A 20,615-nucleotide genomic window follows, 5' to 3' on the forward strand; every position below is an offset into this window, starting at 1 on the left:
ACCACTGCCGCACCCCCCGGCCTCCTGCAATCACGCCCTGGATCTAGGTATCTAAATCGCCGTTTTTCACGCTGACCGTCCTGAAACCCATTCTCTTCACCCTTCAAAATACGCTCTAGGTAACAGGGCCTCCTCGCCGTTTCTTCCCCAACTCCCGCTCTCAAGCGCTAACTGATCCCGCATCTCGGAGCTGACGCATCCTCGACCTCATCCGCTCGGGAAGTCCGCTCTCCCCCCGGCCGCCCGGGTGAAACCAGCCTTCTCCCTCGACGACCTTCCATTTTCTCAAGCTTCTGACCGCAGCCTGCAGACGCTGGTGTTGCCGGAGCCTCCTCCCACCGCCGAAACCTCCCCGCGGAAGAGGGAGGGACTGCGCCCCCACGTGCTCACCGCCCCGCCACCGCACCCGCAGGACAGCGCCCGGTCTTTGTGGCCGAAATGAATGGATGAAGGGCCTCGGGCGTGTGCGGCGTCACGGCGGCCTCGCCAGCCCCGCGATCCCGCCAAGAGCAAGCACGGCGTGCAGGCCGCGGGAGAACGTGGGGCTCGGGGCCGCGGACGAGGGTGTGTGGGGGGGCGGGGGTAACGGGTCCGCCGCACGGGCCCGGGCAGCGGAGGCAGGGGGAGGCGGGGGGAGGCGGGGGGAGGCGGGGGGAGGCGCGGCGAGCCGCATGCAGCCCGTAATCCGGGAACCCAGCGGGCGCCTCGCCCCTTCCCCCACCCGCCACCGCCGCCCGCGCTTCGCAACAAAGCCCGGCTGCAGGAGCGCGGGGCCCCGCGCCCCACAACGGGTGGCAAAGACGTCTCTACCCTACCGGCGTCCGCCTTCCGGTGTCCGAGAACGCAGCCCTCTCAGAACCCTCCGTGGCCGCGGCCTCCCTCAGAGACGCCCGCTTAACGCACCGCAGCTTGCGCGGAGGCGGCGGAGAAAATGGCTCCGACGGCTGCGCCAGGGGGGCGGGGCCAGCGCGCGTACGCATGCGCAGGGAGCGAGCTCGGGGCCGCGGGCGCCCCGGGGGGGAGGGGCGGGGCCGCGGCTACCGTGCCCGCGCGTGGCGTCCGGTTGCCAAGGAGATCCAGACCCCATTCTTCCCGTGCTGTGCTACCTACCCTAGACTCCCTTGGATAGATACGGAGGGCTGTAAATGATATAGATGTCAAGGACAGATATAGGGCTTAGTTCTTACATTAATTAACATCAATGTTTATTGAAGGGTGTTTTGTTTTGTTTTGGTACTAGGCACTATTGGTACTAGGAAATAGCCATAAATAAGACAGATGTGAGATCCTTTTCTCACAGAGCTTGCATTTGGAGATGACTTCTGTGTATGATAGAGTAGCTTTTAGCAAACCAATTCTCTTGCCAAAAGCAACTCCAAAATCTGAAGCAAAAAAAAAAAAAAGCCAAAACAAGACAGCTATTGGAAGCATTAGAGGCAAGGCAGCTAATATCCTGGGGAAAGGGAAACATGAGAGCTTTTTAAAAAAATTTTTTTTTCACATCGGAGCTTTTGTGTCACTTTTCACTTTGATGCATTTGCTGATTCCTAAGCTGCCTAGGCTAAAAGCTAGGTAGAGCATTCAGGAGCCTCATGGTACTGGAGAGACAAAACCTGGAGTTCACCAAGGCACAGAGCCCAGACTTTCATCTGATACCTCCTGCAGGGGTACATTCTAAAAGCAAGGACAAACTCAGGTGAATGAAAACCAGCCTTGAATCATCTCACTTCCTCGTTGGACCAAAGTGCTCTAGCTTTCTCTTTCTGCCAGAAGAGGAAGACAGAATGACCTATAATTTCTATAATTTTTTTATAGAATCGCCCAAATTCAATAAAAAAAAAGTCCCCAGGCAAGCCAGGAGACAAAACAAATGACTGAAAATCAAGAGGAAAAAATAGAACTATGATCATAAATGATTCAGATATTGAAATTATCAGAGACTTTATAAAAATTACAATTAGTATGTTCAAGAGAATAGATGAAAACACTGGAATAAATATGAAGTATCAAATAGAAATTTTATTTTATTTTTTTTTAAAGATTTTATTTATCTATTCATGAGAGACACAGAGAGAGAGGCAGAGACACAGGCAGAGGGAGAAGCAGGCTCCATGCACCGGGAGCCCGACGTGGGACTCAATCCCGGGTCTCCAGGATCGCGCTCTGGGACAAAGGCAGGCGCCAAACCTCTGCGCCACCCAGGGATCCCCTCAAATAGAAATTTTAAAAGTGAAAATGGAATCACCAAAATTCCGGACTTAATTAATGGGTTAATAGATTGTATATAGCAGGAAAAAGGATTGGTTAATGGTAAATAAATAGATCAGTAGAAAATATCCAGTTGGACCTTGCAGAGAAAAGCAAATGATAAATACACGAAAGAACCTAAAAGATGAATGGAACATGGTGAAAAGATATAGTATACATCTAATTAAAGTTTCAATAATGGAGGAGAGATGGAATGGAGAAAAAGCAGTATTTGAAGAAGTATTATCTAAAACCAATGAAGACATAAAGCCACAGATTCAATGAAAGCTTGCATTTGAGCAGACAATAAAAAAGAATGCAAATAAAATATTCACTGGAAATAAGTTGCTATGCAGAGAATTAAATGTAATGTTAATGCTGAGATAGAATTTGCCTGGGTGGCTATTTTAAACTGGATGGTTAAAAATATCATCTCTGAAAAGTTAATATTTAAGCCAACATCTGAAAAGCAGACAAGAAGATAACCATGTGAGGATCAGGAGAAGAGAACTGCAGGCTCTTATATTCCCCTGTAAGGAGGAAAAGAGGTAACAAGTCAAGTCAGTTAGGGCTGAATAAAGTTTGAAACAGAACAATGTCTGTGTTCTCAAAGTACCTTGAGCACCATGATCTTCCCAGCTGGGCAGTTCCAAAGATTATCAGTTGAAGAACAAGACATTTCCAAGGGAAACTCTACCACCGGTCAAGGCAACTCTTTACGGTAAACACCTAAGCTCTTAGTAGGAAACGTCTGCAACACAGATAACTGGATATTTGGGAGGAGAGGATGGTGGGGAAATAAATGGCTGTTATTTCTTCATATGATCCAAATTCCTCCCTTGGAAGCAGAGCCGATGGCCACAGTTTTTGCATTTTATTTCATTCCTTCTGATCCATTTTTCGTGAATCCCCTATAAGAAAGTTCTGTGGTTCCCTTGACTGTGGGTCACAAGCATAAGTCTTTCCTGAACTCCCTCAAGGGAAGTGAACTGTTTTGGCAGGTCACCATGCTTTTAGTTATACACAGACTATACTAAAAGAATTCACCCCAAATTTTCATACATAATTAATTCAGTTAATTGTGGTCCCTTTCTTTTAACTGGAGTATTTACATATGTAAAGATGAACAACCCTTGAATGTACAGCCCCTCATGTTTTTGTTTTTTAGCCTGTGTGTACGTACACCAATAGAACTACCACCCAAATACAGATATCAGCCATTCCTATCATCCACTAGGTTATCTTGTGTCCTGTCTCAGAGGAAACTACCATTCTGACTTTTATGATGATAGTTTTGCTTGTTCCTGAACTTCACAAAAGTGGAATCACGTAGTATTGTACTGTTTTGCATCTGGCTTATTTCACTCAACATAATACTTTTGAGATTCATGCGTGCTGTTAAATATAGCCATACTTTTTTTAAAAAAAATTGCTATTAGTACCCCATCTTATTATCCACGATTGGTTTATCCATCCTCCTGATGATGGGGATTTGAGTAATTTCTAGTTTGGGCTAATATGAATAGAGTTGCTATGAACACTTCTGATTAAGTCTTTGGCCTCTCTGCTTTTAATTTTAGTTTTTGTTTGCAAGGGGAGAAATGACAGCCTTTGAATGGTTTGCAGTACTAGAACTCCAACAAGGCAATATTTAATAATTGTATTAAAATGTGGCCCTAGCTCTGTAAACTTTAATTCAACTATTATTAACAATGAAGGAAAAAAAATAAAAATAAAAAAAAACAATGAAGGCTTAGAAATAGTTGAGTTTTCTGATCATGATTTGAAAGAACTTAAAAGACTTTGGGCAGCTTATTAAAGAAGAAATTCAGAGGCTAAAGGAAAAGAAAATGTGGATTGAATGGGCCATTTCCACAAAATCATCTCAAAGTTTAGTTTTCTATTGCTACTTAACAAATTAGTATAGACTTGGTAACTTAACACTTGGTTATTATGTCACATTTCTGTAGGTCACATTCTTGGTAGAACATTAAAAAGACTGTGGTCCTATTTGCTTTAGGAAGAGTAAACAAATTTTATATTGCTAGGTTTGAAGTGTTTTAAGTGGCTGGTCTTGTCCTACATTGGTCTAAGATTGGTCTTTTTGGGCAATAGCATACGGAAAGGGATGGTAGGTCACTCCCGAGATTGCTTTAAAAGACTATGATTTCTGTTTTGGGCTCTGGCACATTCTTTCTTCCTCTCTTTCCAGAGAAAGCAAGCTGAAGCCAACAGCCAGCAAGGCACTGAGGCCTGCTCACTACTATATAAGTGAACCAAGAAGCAGATTCTCCAGCCCCAGTTGAATGTTGAGATGAGTGAAGCTCTGGCCTATAGCTTGACTGGAACTTTGTAAGACACCTTGAGCCAGAACCACCCAGAATCTGTGTGAGTTAATAAATGTTTGTAGTTTTAAGCTGCTAAGTTTGGGGGTGATTTGTTATATGGAATAAATAACAAATGCAACTATCTTCTATATCTAGGTTCTATTCTTCTTTCATTCCTTGCTACCACTTTCTTAGTTAGAGCTTTACCACTGGGTATCAATTGCAATAGACCACCAAATGGTTTACCTGTTTCTTGTCTCTGCTTTCCAGTCTACTCATCACACTGCTTCAAGAGTGACATTTTTAATACAAAGTCATGTCACGTACTTCACCATCTCATATGCACATCTTTTTAGTGATGACTCATTGTTTTCCCTTTTCTCATCCATGCATCTTTGATCTGCTTGTTCCTCTCAAATCACTTAGCAAAAGGCATCGCCTCACTATATAAGTCACTGTTCCAAATAGTCACATGTGGTGGCTCATTCAAGAGCCCACAGATATTTTTCATTTCCTACCCTCTATGGTTAGATGGAAACAGTAAAAACTTCCCAACCCAGGAAACAAATCTGAGACTGGCACTATCATCTGGGCTCCATTAATAATAAATGCAAATTTCTATTGCAGTTCTTGCCTCAGGTTTAGTATCATTTTCTACTTTATTTTGCCAGCTATTAGTTAAAAGATTTAGCAGTGATGTAATGTTTCTCTGTTGTATAAAGAGCCTATACTGAATGCCTTGGATAGCTCTAAAAACTAATACTTCACTGTGTTTATGCTGTGCCAGATAACTATTCTAAGAACTTTATTATTTGGTGTAATCCTCATAAAAACCAGGAGATAGATAATAACATCAAGAGATAGGTATTCTAATTCTGTTATAGATAACTGAAAGACTGAGAAGTTAAATAAAATACTGTAGGTCAGATACATAGTAATCAGTGGAGCCAAGACTTGAACCCACACAGCCTGGATCTGAGCATATATTTATAACCATGAGGCAAATCTGCCTGCCATACAATATGGTATAGTGTTTGTCATTTCATACTATATCGAACCTGACTCTCCACTACATCAGCAGTAGGTCCTTGGGCTTGAATCTTAGGGAGAACACTAGCTAAGAAGTATTGTTAAAAGTAGACATATGGTTTTAGGATTTTCGGTGTGAAATGTAGTCTGGTGTCACCCAGTTAAGATTCATATTCTGGCTCTGCCACAGACCATGTGTGACCATAAGGTATTTAACTTCTTCTTGCTACAGTTACTTCATTTTTAAAATGGGAAGATGCTATGTTGTATCAATTCTAAAATACACTTAACAAGAAAAGTGTTAACTACAGTAACTGATGGCTTAAAAGCCAGGGAGGCTCTGAGCTAACATTAAGTTCAAACCTAATGCTATAGATCCAGAGAGAGATGCTGCTGAGTGGAATTGTGCATGCTCACTACCTGAGCAAACAATACAGACTTGGAGTGAGGACAGGGCCCAAAAGATGCTAAACACAGCAAATACAACATAATAAAACAAAAGTTCAATCATTTATTAAAAGTCGAATAAGCTGAGTGAAGTAAGTCAATCGGAGAAGGACAAACATTATATGTTCTCATTCATTTGGGGAATATAAATAATAGTGAAAGGGAATATAAGGGAAGGGAGAAGAAATGTGTGGGAAATATCAGAAAGGGAGACAGAACGTAAAGACTGCGAACTCTGGGAAACGAACTAGGGGTGGTAGAAGGGGAGGAGGGCGGGGGGTGGGAGTGAATGGGTGACGGGCACTGGGGGTTATTCTGTATGTTAGTAAATTGAACACCAATAAAAATAAATTAAAAAAAAATAAAAGTCGAATAAATAATGGTACTATTAACAGCTTGAGATTTAAAGGACTGATGACTTGTTTAATGTGGTGAATGTCATAGATGAAGTACATAATCCAGATTCCAACAGAAATGATTGTATAGGTTTTGAGGATGAAGAACGTAACATATCTGATAGCTTTAAAATTATTCCCTTCCATGTCATGTAGTTACGGTATTCATGGATGCCAGTTTCTATTAGAATTCATTTTTGTGGCTTGCTGTGCATATTGATCAGTGAACACTTGCTTTTTTTTTTTACAAGCAAACATGACATTGGAAATCATTCACATGAGTTATTTTTCTATATCTGTTGTACCAGTTTCTATGGAGCCATTTGTTTATCTACAAGTTTATTCAAGGTCATTGGATTTTGCAACTTGCTTTGTTCTGCTTTTACAATTCTATTTGCTTTCTCTGCCTTTTTTCTATGGGAATCTGTTTAAATTTAGTTAACACTTTGGCTGCTTCTCACTTATGTAGCCACTGAAACATCATATTAACATTTGCTTTAATGGTTCCCATATTAAGGTGTGGGGCTTATTTTCCCATGCATTGGAGCATTTTGTCATCTGCTTATATCAGCTTTCATGGATACTAATATACATCTATAAGATAGTGAGATTTTACATTTTTTCAGTGTTAGTTTCACATATCCAGAATTGTTAATTTCCCATTGGATACTAGTGTATTGTCATTTTGTTATAACAAAATAATATGTTTCCCTCTGCAAACTACTTTAGAAAGACTTTTCTTTCTTTTTTTTTTTAAAGTAAGCTCCAGGGGCAGCCCCGGTGGCGCAGCGGTTTAGCGCCGCCTGCAGCCCGGGGCATGATCCTGGAGACCCTGGATCGAGTCCCACATCGGGCTCCCTGCATGGAGCCTGCTTCTCCCTCTGCCTGTGTCTCTGCCTCTCTCTCCCTCTGTGTCTCTCTCATGAGTGGATAAATAAAACCTTTAAAAAAAAAATAATAAAGTAAGCTCCACGCCCAGCATGGAGCCCAGCACTGGGCTTATTATTATTATTTTTTCTTAAGATTTTATTTATTTGTTCATGAGAGACACAGGGAGAGAGAGGTAGAGACACAGGCAGAGGAAGAAGCAGGCTCCATACAGGGAGCCCAACGTGGGACTCGATCCTGGGTCTCCAGGATCACGCCCTGGGCTGAAGGCGGCACTAAACCACTGAGCCATCCAGGCTGTCCCCAGCTTAAACTCACATACCTGAGATCAAGACTTGAACTGAGATAAGAGTTGGACACTTAACTGACTGAGCCACCCAGGTGCCCTTTTTAAAAAAAAAACTTTAAATAAAAGTAAATGGGATAAACTCACCTATTAAGAGAAAATGTCTCTTAGATTGGAACACATAGCAAAATATGTTTGCTCTATTTAGAAGAAACATCTACAGTGAAAGATTCCAACTTGAAAAAAGATGGAGATGTTCCAATAAACCTAATGAAAAAATAACAAAAAAATGTTGAATATAATTTTAAAAAATGCATAGCTGTGCTGCCAAGAAAGTAAAGATATACCTTAAAAGTAAACAAAAGTGAAAGGAAAAATGAATCAGAAGAGGCAAGAGAACCCTGATGTAAGTAAGCATCTACCCTGAGGACTGCTGATCCCAGATGGACTTGGGCTTTCTTTCACTGAAAGCTGCCTGGGGCTTAGGAGAAAGGAGACAACGCCTGGAGGCTGCCTAAAGTGCAGACGCTGGGTTGCACTCAGAAGTCAGAATGCTTTACACCTGCAGTGAAAAGTGAACAGAGACAGTAAAACAGAAATAACAATAAAAAACAAACCTAGAGGAGGAGCACATTTTTAAAAAAGATTTTATTCATTCATTCATGAGAGACAGAGAAAGAGAGGCAGCAAAAGGTAGAGAATACTCAGTGGAAGGATTCAGGAGGGCTGCTCACATTGGGAACTCAAAGCTGACTGAAGTGATTTCCTTAGGGAAAGGAGAAGGACAATACTAACTGGGTCAATGTCCTGGAGAGTCCAGATAGCAACTGCAACCTGCAGACCTCCCAGGCTTGTGAATATTACCTGCAGTCTTAGTAAGAGATGCTTTAGATTGTGCCCATTCCCTCAAGTTCTGAGATTGATCACTTGGTTGCAGTGTAGCCTGAGCATTCCCAGGAATGTGGTATGTTGTCCTGGTGCCAACTCCTCCTACCTGAGACAGGGGATCTTAAGCGGGGCCAACTAGACTTGGACTCTTGATCACTCTGAGACCCTGACATGCTTGCCTGTCAGTGGGAGCCCGCTTCCAGGACCTCAAAGATAACTTGGTTATGTGTGCTTGCTGATGGGTGAGAGGCCCGTCCCTCACATCAAAGGTTGATATTTGAAAATTTCTTCTGTGCTTACAGGACTTCATCCAACATCTGGCTCAAATCTGGGAATTTGGCATTAATGAAGGTCATTCTAGCTGCTGTGCAGAATAAATATTGGAGGTGAACATGATGTCCAAGCACCTAGGTGCACCATCTGGCATACAACTTGAACACTCTGTAATTGGTATATAGACACAGCTTAACAAGTCCTGCTGGATATAGGCTCTATATACATTTTGTGCATTTTGTGGAATCTGTTCCATTATCTTTACTAAGCTAATGTGTGATTAAGATTTAGGAAATTTCTGTAAAGTTTTCCTTCTGGTTGTCTAACTTAAAGTACTAAAAAAGTGTCCTATGTATCAAAAGATTTCTCAAGAGTCACCAAAGGAGTTGGCAGTGAAAACATGATTTGGGTTATTCTGTCCACCAAGTAGCCATTTCTCAGCCCCAGGAACCCAGAGTGCAAGGCAATGCCCCACCTCTACCTTGGGCTTAGCTCTGCCATTTGTACAACTTTGATTCCAAGATTCCTTCTTAGTTTAACTGAAGGAAATTGGGTTGAGTGAACGTGTGATAAAGATAGTGGTTAAACGGATTAGATCCATTCTTTACTCTTCTTACTTTGACAGGCATGTAAGTCCCACTCCATTCTTCCTCACGTGAAAGCCCAAGGGAGCCCAGTTGGATCCTGGTCTTGGACTACAGTCATTATAGGATGTCCCTTACCCCAGCCCAACCTAGCCTTCTCTCAGGCTTCGGATTCCTGACAGAAGGGATTTTATGTACCCTTCATGGATCATAAAAAGGAAATTTCTCTCAAGTTGTAGCAAACAGACTTTCAGGGAAGAATATGCATTACCCACTCCCCATGTACACTAGTGAGATGGCATTTTCCTACATCTGTGAATAAATCCTAAGTAAAACCAGTCCCTGGAATCACTTTGTCCTTCCACCAGCCTCAATGAATTAATCTCAGAATTCTATCTTGAAAAAAACATGGTTAAAAATCCACTTTTAGTGTGCTGAGTGAAGAATTTCATATCATTATTTTAGTTTCAATATTAAAAACTAAATTCAAAGGTAACAGTAAATTTATAATACTCTAAAAGTTTACTTTTGATAAAAGGCATTATTAGTAACTATTGCTGTGTAACACTCATTTCCAAGGAGTTGGATGTTAGAACACACAGAGCTAAACTCAACCCTGGTCATTTAAAAAAAATTCTCTTATTTCTCTTTGTGTTCACAAGATTTCATTAAACATCTTCAAAGCTATCTAAGCACTGACTTCAGAAGAATGAAAACAGAAAAACAGAGTTCTTTACTGGATAGTCAAGATTTATCTTCATTGAAAAAATTAATTTGGCCTTAGTATACTTATGTAAGGATATGATACCTCCTCAACCAAAAATCTCCCTTTTCTTCCTTTTCAAATTAATGGCTATAAAGAAAAGTTTCAGTGAGAGAATATAAGCTCACATAAGTCACTGCAGTTCACTTTCTTACTCTGATGTCTTACTCTTGAAGGAGAAGGAAATAGGAGAAAACGGCACATGTCATTCCTGAGCAATAAAAAAAAAAGAGTGAGGAGCCACAAATATAACCCTTAACCAGCTGATCAATTGGCAAGGGTAACTAAATCCACAGATAATTTCAAATTCACATTTCAAAAAGGTTTCTCTTTTTAAGAGATAAAATATAGAGAGTAAAACTGTTACGAATTTCAATACTTCCCTTTTGCCAATGAGGAGACTCATTAGAGATGAAACAAAAACAAAATCCTAGGTAATTGATAGCCTGGAAAGTAAGGTTTACAATTACCAAGGGTTTACTGACAATACACTTTATTACTGGGAAGCACTCACCAGGATTTGTTGGAAAGGAGACTAAGCAGCCATACTGAGAAAGAAGAGAGTAAAGAGGATGTGTAGGGAAAGCTAGAGTGAAATCTCTGGGTTCTCCCCAAATCTTTCTTCACTGAAGAAATGTGCTGGAAGTGTGATCAGGAAATAATAGTAGCCCCCGGGCTTATCATTGAAGGGACGTTGGCCTTCACTTAGAATAATTCAGGGCACTATGGGGGAGATACTTTCTTCCCAATGGGGAAAGGGAAAGTGTGTGGTGCCCAGGAGAGCTCTTTGGTTCTTTGAGACTTTGAGCTTTTAGAAATCCCCTGTATAGCAAGAGGTGAAACTTGCGTTCATCCTTGGGGAGAACCTTTTCTTTTTTCATGGAAACTTACTCTAAATGGGCCCTTTAGTAAAAACTAAAGCAAGTCTTCACCCAACCTAGTGTTTTGGGGGGAAACTGAGACATCACAGTTAATCTGAATTAACTAGAATTCTATTCTAGAATTAGACTGAGCAGTGAAGTGAGTTGGGGTGTTAATAGTTGTGTAGAGTTGAGTCACGTTGTAATTTGGCATTAAAGTGTACCTGCCTAAACTCAGAGTTGTCCTAGAGCCCAAATGAATATTTATTAAAATGAAAGTACATTATAATGGTTTAAAATTAGAGAATTTTAAAATAGGATTAAGAATCAGAAATCAAAATAATGAAAGCTCCTAAAGGCAGATAGAATGAATCATTATAATTTTCCTCTTGATTCCATTTCATCCATATAAGTAGAAATTTCTCCACAAAAACTTTGTGAAATATCAAATGACTCAGAGCTCATGACTCCTTTTACAGTTTTTGCCCCTTCACAAAATAAAACATTTTTAGGATCACAGAAGATACTTAAACACTTGTTGATTGAGGTGAGATTTCGTTTGCTAGAAAAGAGTTTAGTTTACCTAAGTCTCTGAGAAATGAATGCACTATTCAAGGTACACACTCTGATTTGATGAGAGAGGCACTAGCTACAGGATTCAAAGTTTCCATCCTTTAAATCAGTGGAAAGAAGGAAATCCAGGCTCTTCAGCTTCGCTTTTGCATTATCAATAAACTCCCTGGAGGCTTTCTGCAGTGGAGGCCGGGGTGGGCCCATTGGAATTCCAGAGACCAGAGTCATGATGGCTTTGGTCTGCGACACTCCAAAACCTAGATGGGAAAACAAGGAAATATGACCAGGAGCATCCACTTTACCACAAACATTCCAAAGAAGAAATCGTATTCTTACAGTGACTTCTACAATAGGATAAGGTGGAAGAGAGGGGAACATTTTTTATCACTATGGCAGACTGAGCAGACATAGGAAATCCCTCTTTCTGCCTTGAACATATAGAACAAGTAGAGAGTTTTTCAACAAATTGACAAGCTGCAAAACAAAAGAAAGGAAGACTCAATGTCAACCTCAAAAGCAAGAAAGAGGGACCAATGGTATCAGGAATAAAGAGGTCGGTGTGGTGAGTTGCTGAAGCCAAGTGGTGCATGAGCAAATCTGATTCAGGGATATACTGCATGGATCACATGACACAGGACTTCATTGCTAAGAGAGAATTTAGTTTAATCACATCTAAGAAGTCTCTGAGAATGGCATTATTTAAGATGCTGCTATTTAAGAGCTGGCGTTATAAAGCTGGGGCAGGAATGCTAGATGAACCCTTGGGTCTGTGCATAGCAGGGGGCTGAAACTAAACTCCCTGTGCAAAACTGGTAGCCAGCCTTCTATAAAAGGCAGTAGAAGAAAACCTGGCCTGCTGGCCTGGGGACAGAGGCAAGGAAGCTTGACTTTTGCCAGGTTGTGGATGGAAAAAGATCATATGAAAGGAATCAATCCCAAGCCTGTGCCACATATGAATGCTGAAACCATATTTGCATTAGACCCTTGGTGTAAAAACCAGACTAAGAAATTAACCTAAAAAACTGGTTAGAATTGGTGAAATTATAGTGTCCAACAGAGGCAAATGTAAAACCACTTGTTAGGACCCCTTATAACCCAGAGCACAATGGATTCTCCAGAAAACAACAGTCTCTGAAAACAAGTTCAGAGTTAAAAATTACAAAACACATGAGAAAAAGAAGCTGCACAAGAGCTAGCAAATGCACAACTGACAAATCCCACATCCTGAGATTAGAGGATACCAAATTCTGAAAGAGACCTCACAGAGATAAAAGAACTGGACTAGAAGCCATAGGCTAAGAGAAGAGCATATATATAAAGAACAAGAAGATTGGGATACCTAGGTAGCTCAGCGGTTGAGTGTCTGTCTTTGGCCCTGGGCGTGATCCCAGGATCCGGGATCAAGTTCTGCATCGGGCTCCTCGCAGGGAACCTGCTTCTCCCTTAGCCTGTGCCTCTGCCTCTCTCTCTTGCTGTCTCTCATGAATAAATAAATAAATGATCTTAAAAAAAAAGATCTGGGAAAAAGCAAACAAAAATACTAGGAATGAAAAATATATATTCAGTGAAATGAAATAGTAGAAAAGAGAGCTGAAGGGATGCCCGGGTGGCTCAGTGGTTGAGACACCTGGATGGCTCAGTGGTTGAGCATCTGCCTTTGGCTCAGAGTGTGATCCCAGGGTCCTGGGTTTGAGTCCCAAGTCGGGATCCCTATAGGGAACCTGTTTCTCCCTCTGCCTATGTCTCTGCTTTTCTGTGTCTCTAATGAATAAATAAATAAAATGTAAAAAGAAAAAAAACAGAGCTGAAGATAGAATTAGGGATTTTGAAGGTAGATCTAAAGAAACAACACAGCACAGAAAGAAAGGTACTTGTTTTTTAACTGGCTATGGCTTTTGAGCCCAAGGTAATGAGAAGTAACTTTCTTTTGCTAAGCTAACTAATCATAACAACTGAGCATCTGGAAGAAAAATAGCATGACCAAAGATACAGAGAATAGTTTGATGAATGCAAAATGGCCGTCCCAGGCTTCTTACAAATGGCAGAACAGGGAGCTACTCTCATAACAAGACTACGAGTTTATTAAGTCTCTCCTTGCCTAAATCATGAATGCTCCAACCCGCCAGGGAAGTTTGAAATGATTTCTTTAAAGATATGCTCTTTTAAACCATAAAAATTATCTTCATGAGTCCATTTTTTTCTATCTATCTATCTATCTATCTATCTATCTATCTATCTATCTAGGCAGAGAGAGAGAGAGAATATCCAGAGCAGACTCCAGGCCCAGCACAGAGCTTGATCTCATGACCCTGAGATCATGACCTAAGCTGAAATCAAGTTGGATGCTTAACCTACTGAGTCAATCAGGTGCCCTGAGTCAGTCCACTTTTAAAATGCAAATATTCTGGCAAGAGAGTAAATACTTTCAGCTAATATCTCAGAGCTGTAGTTGGCAAAAATGTTGCAGTATCATACTGGTATACAGAATGATCTTATATATACACAGGTACAAGTGTAGTTCTAATTTTAATAGTTCAATATTTATTTAAATGCACCTTAGGAACATGCATAGCTGTCATGCCAAACCACAGTTTTGTGAAAAGCATTGCTTAGAACAAGGGAATAATAATAGGTAAGTTAATTGTACTTATGGCACATAAATATGACAAAAATCATGAAAGTGAAAAGCAAATGGGAAACACTGTCTCTGAAGGATTAAGGGAGCTAGCGGAGAGCTTCTTCCCTCCTGCAAGAAGGAGGGACATACCACATAATAGGTGCTTAGGGCTCGGCAGGAGTTGCCAGGACAAGACAGGCTCTGATGGGGAGGTGGGAGGTCTGCCAAGAATAAACCTAAAACTTTTTCTGGACTCGACCCAGGTTCTCAGGAAGGGTCAGTCTCCTCAGGAATGGGGTGAATGGTGGCATCTGTCATTTGTGATGGGGTAATATTTAGGAGACCCTGAGAAGGTTTCTCTATGCAAATTCACTGTATTTCCCTCAACTTTTACTTTGTCATATTATCTAAACCTCCATCCACTTGAGCTTACTTATGTTAATAAACTCTTTTTACGTTGCAAATACTCTTGGGGGAGCTGTCAGTCATTCACAATTTAGTAAGATCTATATTCAGACTGCCTTCCTCCAAGTACTCAGGCTGCAATCAGCCAGTGTGCTAGAACTCTAATGAGTAGAGGCAAGTAGCAGGAAGGAGTGCTCAGAAGGATCAAAAGATGGGATGCAGAGTGGGGAGACCAACAAAGTGCTAAGATGGGGGAACGAGATTTGTTGAAGGGTGCCAGAGACCTGCTAACTAGTTTCCATTTTATAGGGTGGGCCCTGAAGCTAGTATGGAAATAAAATTCTGCTTGCAACAGAACATTAAAAGGTGTCCTCACTGAACCCTCAAAGAAAGTGATAGTGTTCCATTTCCTTTATCCTATTAGCAAACAAAGCAGGAAACTTACCTAGTTTGAGCACAAAGTTGATAAATCTCTGAATACAAAACTGGAAAGGAAAAACAAATCTACAGTCAGCATCACTAAGCTGTGATAACAATTAAAGAATTTTGGAGGTCAAAGGACAGAAACCCCAAACTAAAAGGCCCATACACCTTAGTTTTCTGAAGCCTTGTCAGAGTGGACAAAAACAGCCAAGTGAGGATGGTTGAAAATCAGCCAGGATACGGTAAGATTTTTTCATACATGTAAGTTTTATAAGAAGAGTCCATGCAGAAAAGCAGCACCAAAGATAGAATTGAACAATAGACTTAAGATGGCGGTAGGCATCCTTTATCCATCTAGCTGATCTTTATCCATCTAAACTTATCAGTTAGTGTGATTGTTTTTAAAGTGAGGTACACTAGCTTCTGGGGTACTCTCTAAGATAGTTAAGGGGCACTCTGCCAAGGCTAAGATTTATGGGAATAAATAATTTCTGGATCCTCCACTTTCATAAGTGCTATTTTCTAAAACTGATGAGACTATGAATTTGCATGGAGATGCAGGTTGTCATTTTAGATTTCTCTTTCATAAGTGCTTCTTATCCCACTTTTGAAGGAAATAAAGACATATCTTCTATATCACTGCCTTGGGACACCCCTGGGAACCAAATAAAGGAGCAGATCAAAATATTGGTATTGGCATCGACAAAATGACAAAGCAATTCCTCTAATTAACAGGGAGAGTCCTTTAAAAAATCATAGGGCTTTCAACTTTTTGCTTTCAATGTTGCTATTCAGGTTGTCAGCTGAAAATCACTAAAGCATTCTGTGATTTTTAACACAACCCAAAAAACTGTGCAAAGAATTGAGTGACATTGTGATGACAAAATTTCTTTCATTCTTACTACTGATTTACAAGAACAGGGTTCATAGCACTTATTTCTCTAAAAACAAAAAAACAAATAGTATCAATGCTGAAATTTAACTTATCCTAGCATTATGTAATACTCATCCATGAATTCGTGAACTAATTCATAAGAGACAGACTCTCATCCATTTAAGAGATGCATTTTCAATAATACTTTTACGTTGTTTTAATCAATTAGTTTAGAAACAAAAAATTCAGTGAAGAATGAAATTTTAATACCCAGAGCCTTACAAACATCTATGTATATGTTCTTTTCTCCCTCATACACAAACTGTAATACATTACATTCACAACTCTGTAGTCTGCTGCTTTTGTACACTTAATATATCATGGAATCCTTTCAGATCTATACACAGAAAATGATCTCATCCTTTTACAGGCTGCATGTAATTCCATTGCATAACTGAAACATAATGTTTTTAACTATTTCCTTATGGATGGATATTTGGGTTGTTTCAGTCTTTTGCTATTATAAACAATGTAGTATGGAATATCACTTATATGTGTCATTTCACTTATGTAAATATAACAGATGGCATTTAAGCCCATGAGAATGAATAAATTCTGCCCTTTTTGCTTGTCTGCTTCTTCACTAGACCGCAAATTTCTTTATAGCAAGAGACCAGCTTTCCTTAAGTTATGCACTTGACTCAGCCCTTAGCATATGAATAAAGGAGTCAGTGAGACCCACTCACACTAGCCTTCTGTAAGAAAAGACAAAGAATGTGGTAAACTACATTCCTTACCAATACCATTTTGAGTGGGATGACTTATTTGAGTGGGACTAATGGGGTAAAAAGAAATGGAAACTGAGCCAGACATTAAAAGAAACTACTAAACAGAAGGGCTCCCTGTCATTCAACTCAGAACAGGTTAGAATTTTCAGAAATAATTTTCTTTGGGAGACTAACTTATTGGGACTGAGCACCCATTCTTTTTTGTTTGTTTGTTTGTTTTTGTTTGTTTTCTGAGCACCTGTTCTGATCTTGCTTATGCCTTTCACTCCTACTTACTTTCTTGGGATACTCCAGTTACTTTTACTATCTTGAAAATCCCTGCACCTCTCGGCCTCCGAAAAGTCCTTCTCTTCTGCCCCTGCTGTTTCCTTCCACCTCATTCCACTTACCTCAAGTACACATATTACCCAGCTGCGAGACTGGTTCTGCCCTTCATGAGGCTCTTCATTCCCTGGACATCTAGCCTGCCTTCCGTGTAACATCAACAGCAGCCATCATTTCCCCTGGGGTCTTCCCTGTCATCCATCAGCTACTGCTGCTTTTGTCTTCCTGTTTCAAAGCCAGCATCTGCTTTAAGATCACTCATTTGGCTCTTGTTTCTGCCCAGTAGATGCTCCCAGTTCTCAGCACATGGTAGGTGAAGATGACTGACCTGCTCTGACTTTGGATTAAGTCTCCCCATTTTGGGTTACCAGCTTCACAGCTTTTTCATATCCTCTGGAGATTGGGGTGTGAAGTCCTCAAGGGGATGCATTATGGTCATTTCCCCAAAAATCTATCACTATTGTTTTATTGTCACAAAAATACTTTGAACATAGAATACAAATAAGATCATTTCCAGGAGGGACAGAGAAGGTCATTCCCGTACGGGGCCTGTCCTGATTAGACACATAGGCAACACAGACAATGGGGATAGGTTTGGCTTTAAATAAGAGCCAGTAAGAAGCCGAAGGAAAGTAAAGACAGATGTAGGTAAGCAATTTTAATGAGGGCAGGTGTGGCAGGAGTGCACATGAGAGAGAATAAGAATTATCCAGTGGGGGAAAAAAGTGGCTGTGATTTATATGATGGGAAAAACAAGTTAACCTGATGGTTCAGGGCTGAAGAGAAGTCCTTTTGTTCAAAAGCCTCCAACATCTGGTTTGTCTTTTTTCCCAGGTAGTTATAGGTACTGGAAAGAAAACAGTACATACTGCAGGATCAGTAACTCAGCAGAGAGGTCTAGATCTTTAAATCCCTTTGATGTTTAAAAGGGAAAAAATACACCAGGCCTTCCAAAAGTATTTTTTTGGCCCTAATCTATTAGAGATCAAGTGTCTTCAGTTCTGAGTTGTCCAGCAACAGTAAGCAGTGCCTAGAGGAGGCACAGAGTACCAGAGGGGATAAAGGGAAAGGAAGGAAAGTGGGAAAAGGATAATATTAGAATAAAGGGAAAAAAGCTAGAGGTGGAGGTGTGTTTGGTAGCCAAACGCCTGCCCGAGGGCACAGGCACAGGCACAAATATAGATTCGAACTATTGGGTAAAATATAGTATCTGAGGTGAGGCCTAAAAGCCTTATGCTGAGGAACTGGGTGAATGGGGCAAGCCCCAGCAGATTATCTGAATTCTCTGCCAATTTATACATTACCTGTAATTTATATGCTTATATATTTTACATATTACCTATCAATTACTTTCTAATAATAATAAGGATCATAATAAAATGAGAGATCATTTCTGGTCTATTCTGTTCTAGGTGCTTGACATAAATCATGTCTCGTCCTCTCACAGCCCTGGCTTCTGTTTCATTGTGAGGAAACTATGACTTAAAGAAGGCTATACAGTTGTGGCAAAGGCTTTTATCACATCACGCCGCTATCTACTACAATTCAGCAAAAATGAAAGTGAGAATAAGTTATTTGATCTGATAAAATGTGGACTTAAAAAAAAACCCTCCAACTTTACTAGTAAAGACAGGTACCTCAGACTAATCACAGAATTCTTAGAAAAACCATCAAGGTAGACATTTATAGAAATTCTTAACAAGGATGTTTCCCCAGTTTCTAGCAGCTTCTCATATAGCCAGTTTCCAAAAAATATATTTGATGTACCAAGAACAGAGTGTTGTTGGTATTTCACATATGGAGACCCTAGAGTGAACAGTAAGGGATTCCAAGAATATGATGTTCACATTATCTTCTGGTAATAAAGTAAGGAAAAATAAAATATAATAGCTGAGATAAGTCACTTAAAGATGTGAAACACTCCTAAGTCACAATATATTTGAGGAGCTTCAGAATAGTAAAATTCAAATTTCAGGGCTCTCCGGCATATTAAATTAGAGAAGTATAATTATAATGAAGAAGAAATAAAGTCTAATGAAATGTACTTCGCTTACAGATTATGTGGACAAAATTAAAATGCCTAGTATGGAGGCCAAAAAACAAAAGTCATCTTTGGGGACAAAACTAGTAAGAATTTCATGGTCAGTAGACCTAGGCATTCAGGTTCCCTTGGTAGAAATGTCCTTGTGGTGACAATGTATGTTGCAGGCCAGTCTGGCTTGGTGAATAAGCCATTGAGATTATACACCTAACTTATTCTTCATCAAAGCTATGCTCACCAAGACATGTTATCACTATTACTTTGCTTCTCCTACACTTTTCCTATAGGGAGGAAATGCACTTTCAGTTAATATGAATATTTCAATCAATCACTTGCAGGCACATTTCTAATGAATTAAGTTAACATGTGCAGTGGAGATGCTAATCGAATTCCCTGCCTTCCCTAAGCCTCTGCTGAGTAGGCATCAGGCCACAGAATTCTACTTCTCTGGCTGCAGCTGATTGGACTCAGATATGAACAGGGAGTGTTAGCCAGTAATATCCTGAGATGCCACGACTGGGCAGCCACGATTGGCCATGTGCACACTGAAGCATAGAAAATACACAAGGAGAGCAAGAGAGGGAAATAAAGAGGTGTGCAAAGAGATGCAGGGGTAGAATCTCCAGAGGACCATAGACGGAGAGCCATCTGCCATGGCTGTTGACAGCTTTGCTGTCCTGGGTTCTCATTTTCTCTGAGGCTTGGCTGCATTTCCTCCTCTTGAGTTTTATGTAATTTCCCAGTAGTTTATAATAATGTATCTTCTTCCACATTAGCTACTTTCAATGGGTTTCTGTTGTTAGCAACCAAGTAATTTCTGCCAAATTCTGTGCATGCTCTTAGCTCCTGGGCCTTACCTCTAATTGCAACAGATGCTTCTAATATAATAACAATGACTGAGTTGCTAACAAACTGCTAAGCCATACTTAATTCCTTTTTACTGAAAGACTAGGGGAAGGAAAGGCCATTTTTTGTTAGACATGGTGTCCATACAAGAAGTACAACCACATAGGCGGCAATGCCTCCATGGTGGGGGTGGGGGTAACTTTCCATTTATAACTGTTGGGAAAAATGAGTTAGGCTTACCTGCCCACTGCTCCGGTGGCTCCCATCACCAGGGCACTCAATAGTTGCTAATCAAAAACAGACACAGAGTATTCACTTTTATGAAAAAGAGTAAGAGACAAGATGCTGCTATATAAACAGCTTTACAAATTGTTCTGGAGGGCAACTAACTGGCTGGGATAGGCCAGTGGGTGACTTACCTCATCCACCCCAAAAAGGAAAGCAAACTGTCGCTGGCGATTCTGATCAACACACTGCCCGAAGTCTAAGAGATCTGTGTCACTGAACTTCAGCCCTTGGAAGGTGGGGATCTTATCCTGAATCCCATCCAACAACTCCTCGGCACGAACTGCTCAAAACAGTAAATACCTCACTAATCTGCACACATCCAGAAAATGTCAAATCCCATCTTGTAGCACCCCTCACATTTGCACTGAGTGCCAGGGGCTATTCTTTAATGGACATCACTGACCCTCACCTAGTAGTTCCTATATATTTATCAGATTTCAGCCCCAAGG

At 40.6% G+C, this 20,615-nt stretch overlaps 2 protein-coding genes and 1 long non-coding RNA gene across 7 annotated transcripts in view; 1 reads left to right on the top strand and 2 right to left on the bottom strand.

Moving 5' to 3' along the window:
- The window catches only part of DHX9 (DExH-box helicase 9), a 58,820-nt gene extending 57,849 nt beyond the window's left edge, over positions 1-971 (bottom strand). The window contains exon 1 of the mRNA XM_072830960.1: positions 816-971. The gene's annotated coding sequence lies outside the window, so the exon portion shown is untranslated. The remainder of the gene's footprint in view (positions 1-815) is intronic.
- Positions 972-1,033: 62 nt separating this feature from the next.
- LOC140635796 (uncharacterized) lies at positions 1,034-20,446 on the top strand. 2 transcript variants are annotated; one of them, XR_012033119.1, is made up of 3 exons: positions 1,034-2,968; positions 4,460-4,635; positions 18,404-20,446. It is a non-coding gene; the product is annotated as an uncharacterized lncRNA (long non-coding RNA). The 2 variants fall into 2 exon arrangements; XR_012033118.1 differs by lacking the exon at positions 18,404-20,446 and adding an exon at positions 8,810-10,134 and having other exon boundaries at positions 1,036-2,968.
- The window catches only part of NPL (N-acetylneuraminate pyruvate lyase), a 37,346-nt gene continuing 27,317 nt past the window's right edge, over positions 10,587-20,615 (bottom strand). For 2 of the 4 annotated variants that reach the window (XM_072830964.1, XM_072830963.1), the window contains exons 9-13: positions 20,298-20,446; positions 20,119-20,165; positions 17,754-17,838; positions 15,028-15,067; positions 10,587-11,817 (exon numbers count right to left, since the gene is read on the bottom strand). In XM_072830964.1, coding sequence (XP_072687065.1) covers positions 11,633-11,817; positions 15,028-15,067; positions 17,754-17,838; positions 20,119-20,165; positions 20,298-20,446 — 506 coding nt within the window. In that variant the 3' untranslated portion in view covers positions 10,587-11,632. The remainder of the gene's footprint in view (positions 11,818-15,027; positions 15,068-17,753; positions 17,839-20,118; positions 20,166-20,297; positions 20,447-20,615) is intronic. The other 2 variants (XM_072830966.1, XM_072830965.1) reach the window with 2 other exon arrangements.

Source organism: Canis lupus, chromosome 6 (genome assembly GCF_048164855.1).
Source record: "Canis lupus baileyi chromosome 6, mCanLup2.hap1, whole genome shotgun sequence".
Taxonomy (NCBI): Eukaryota; Metazoa; Chordata; class Mammalia; order Carnivora; family Canidae; genus Canis; species Canis lupus.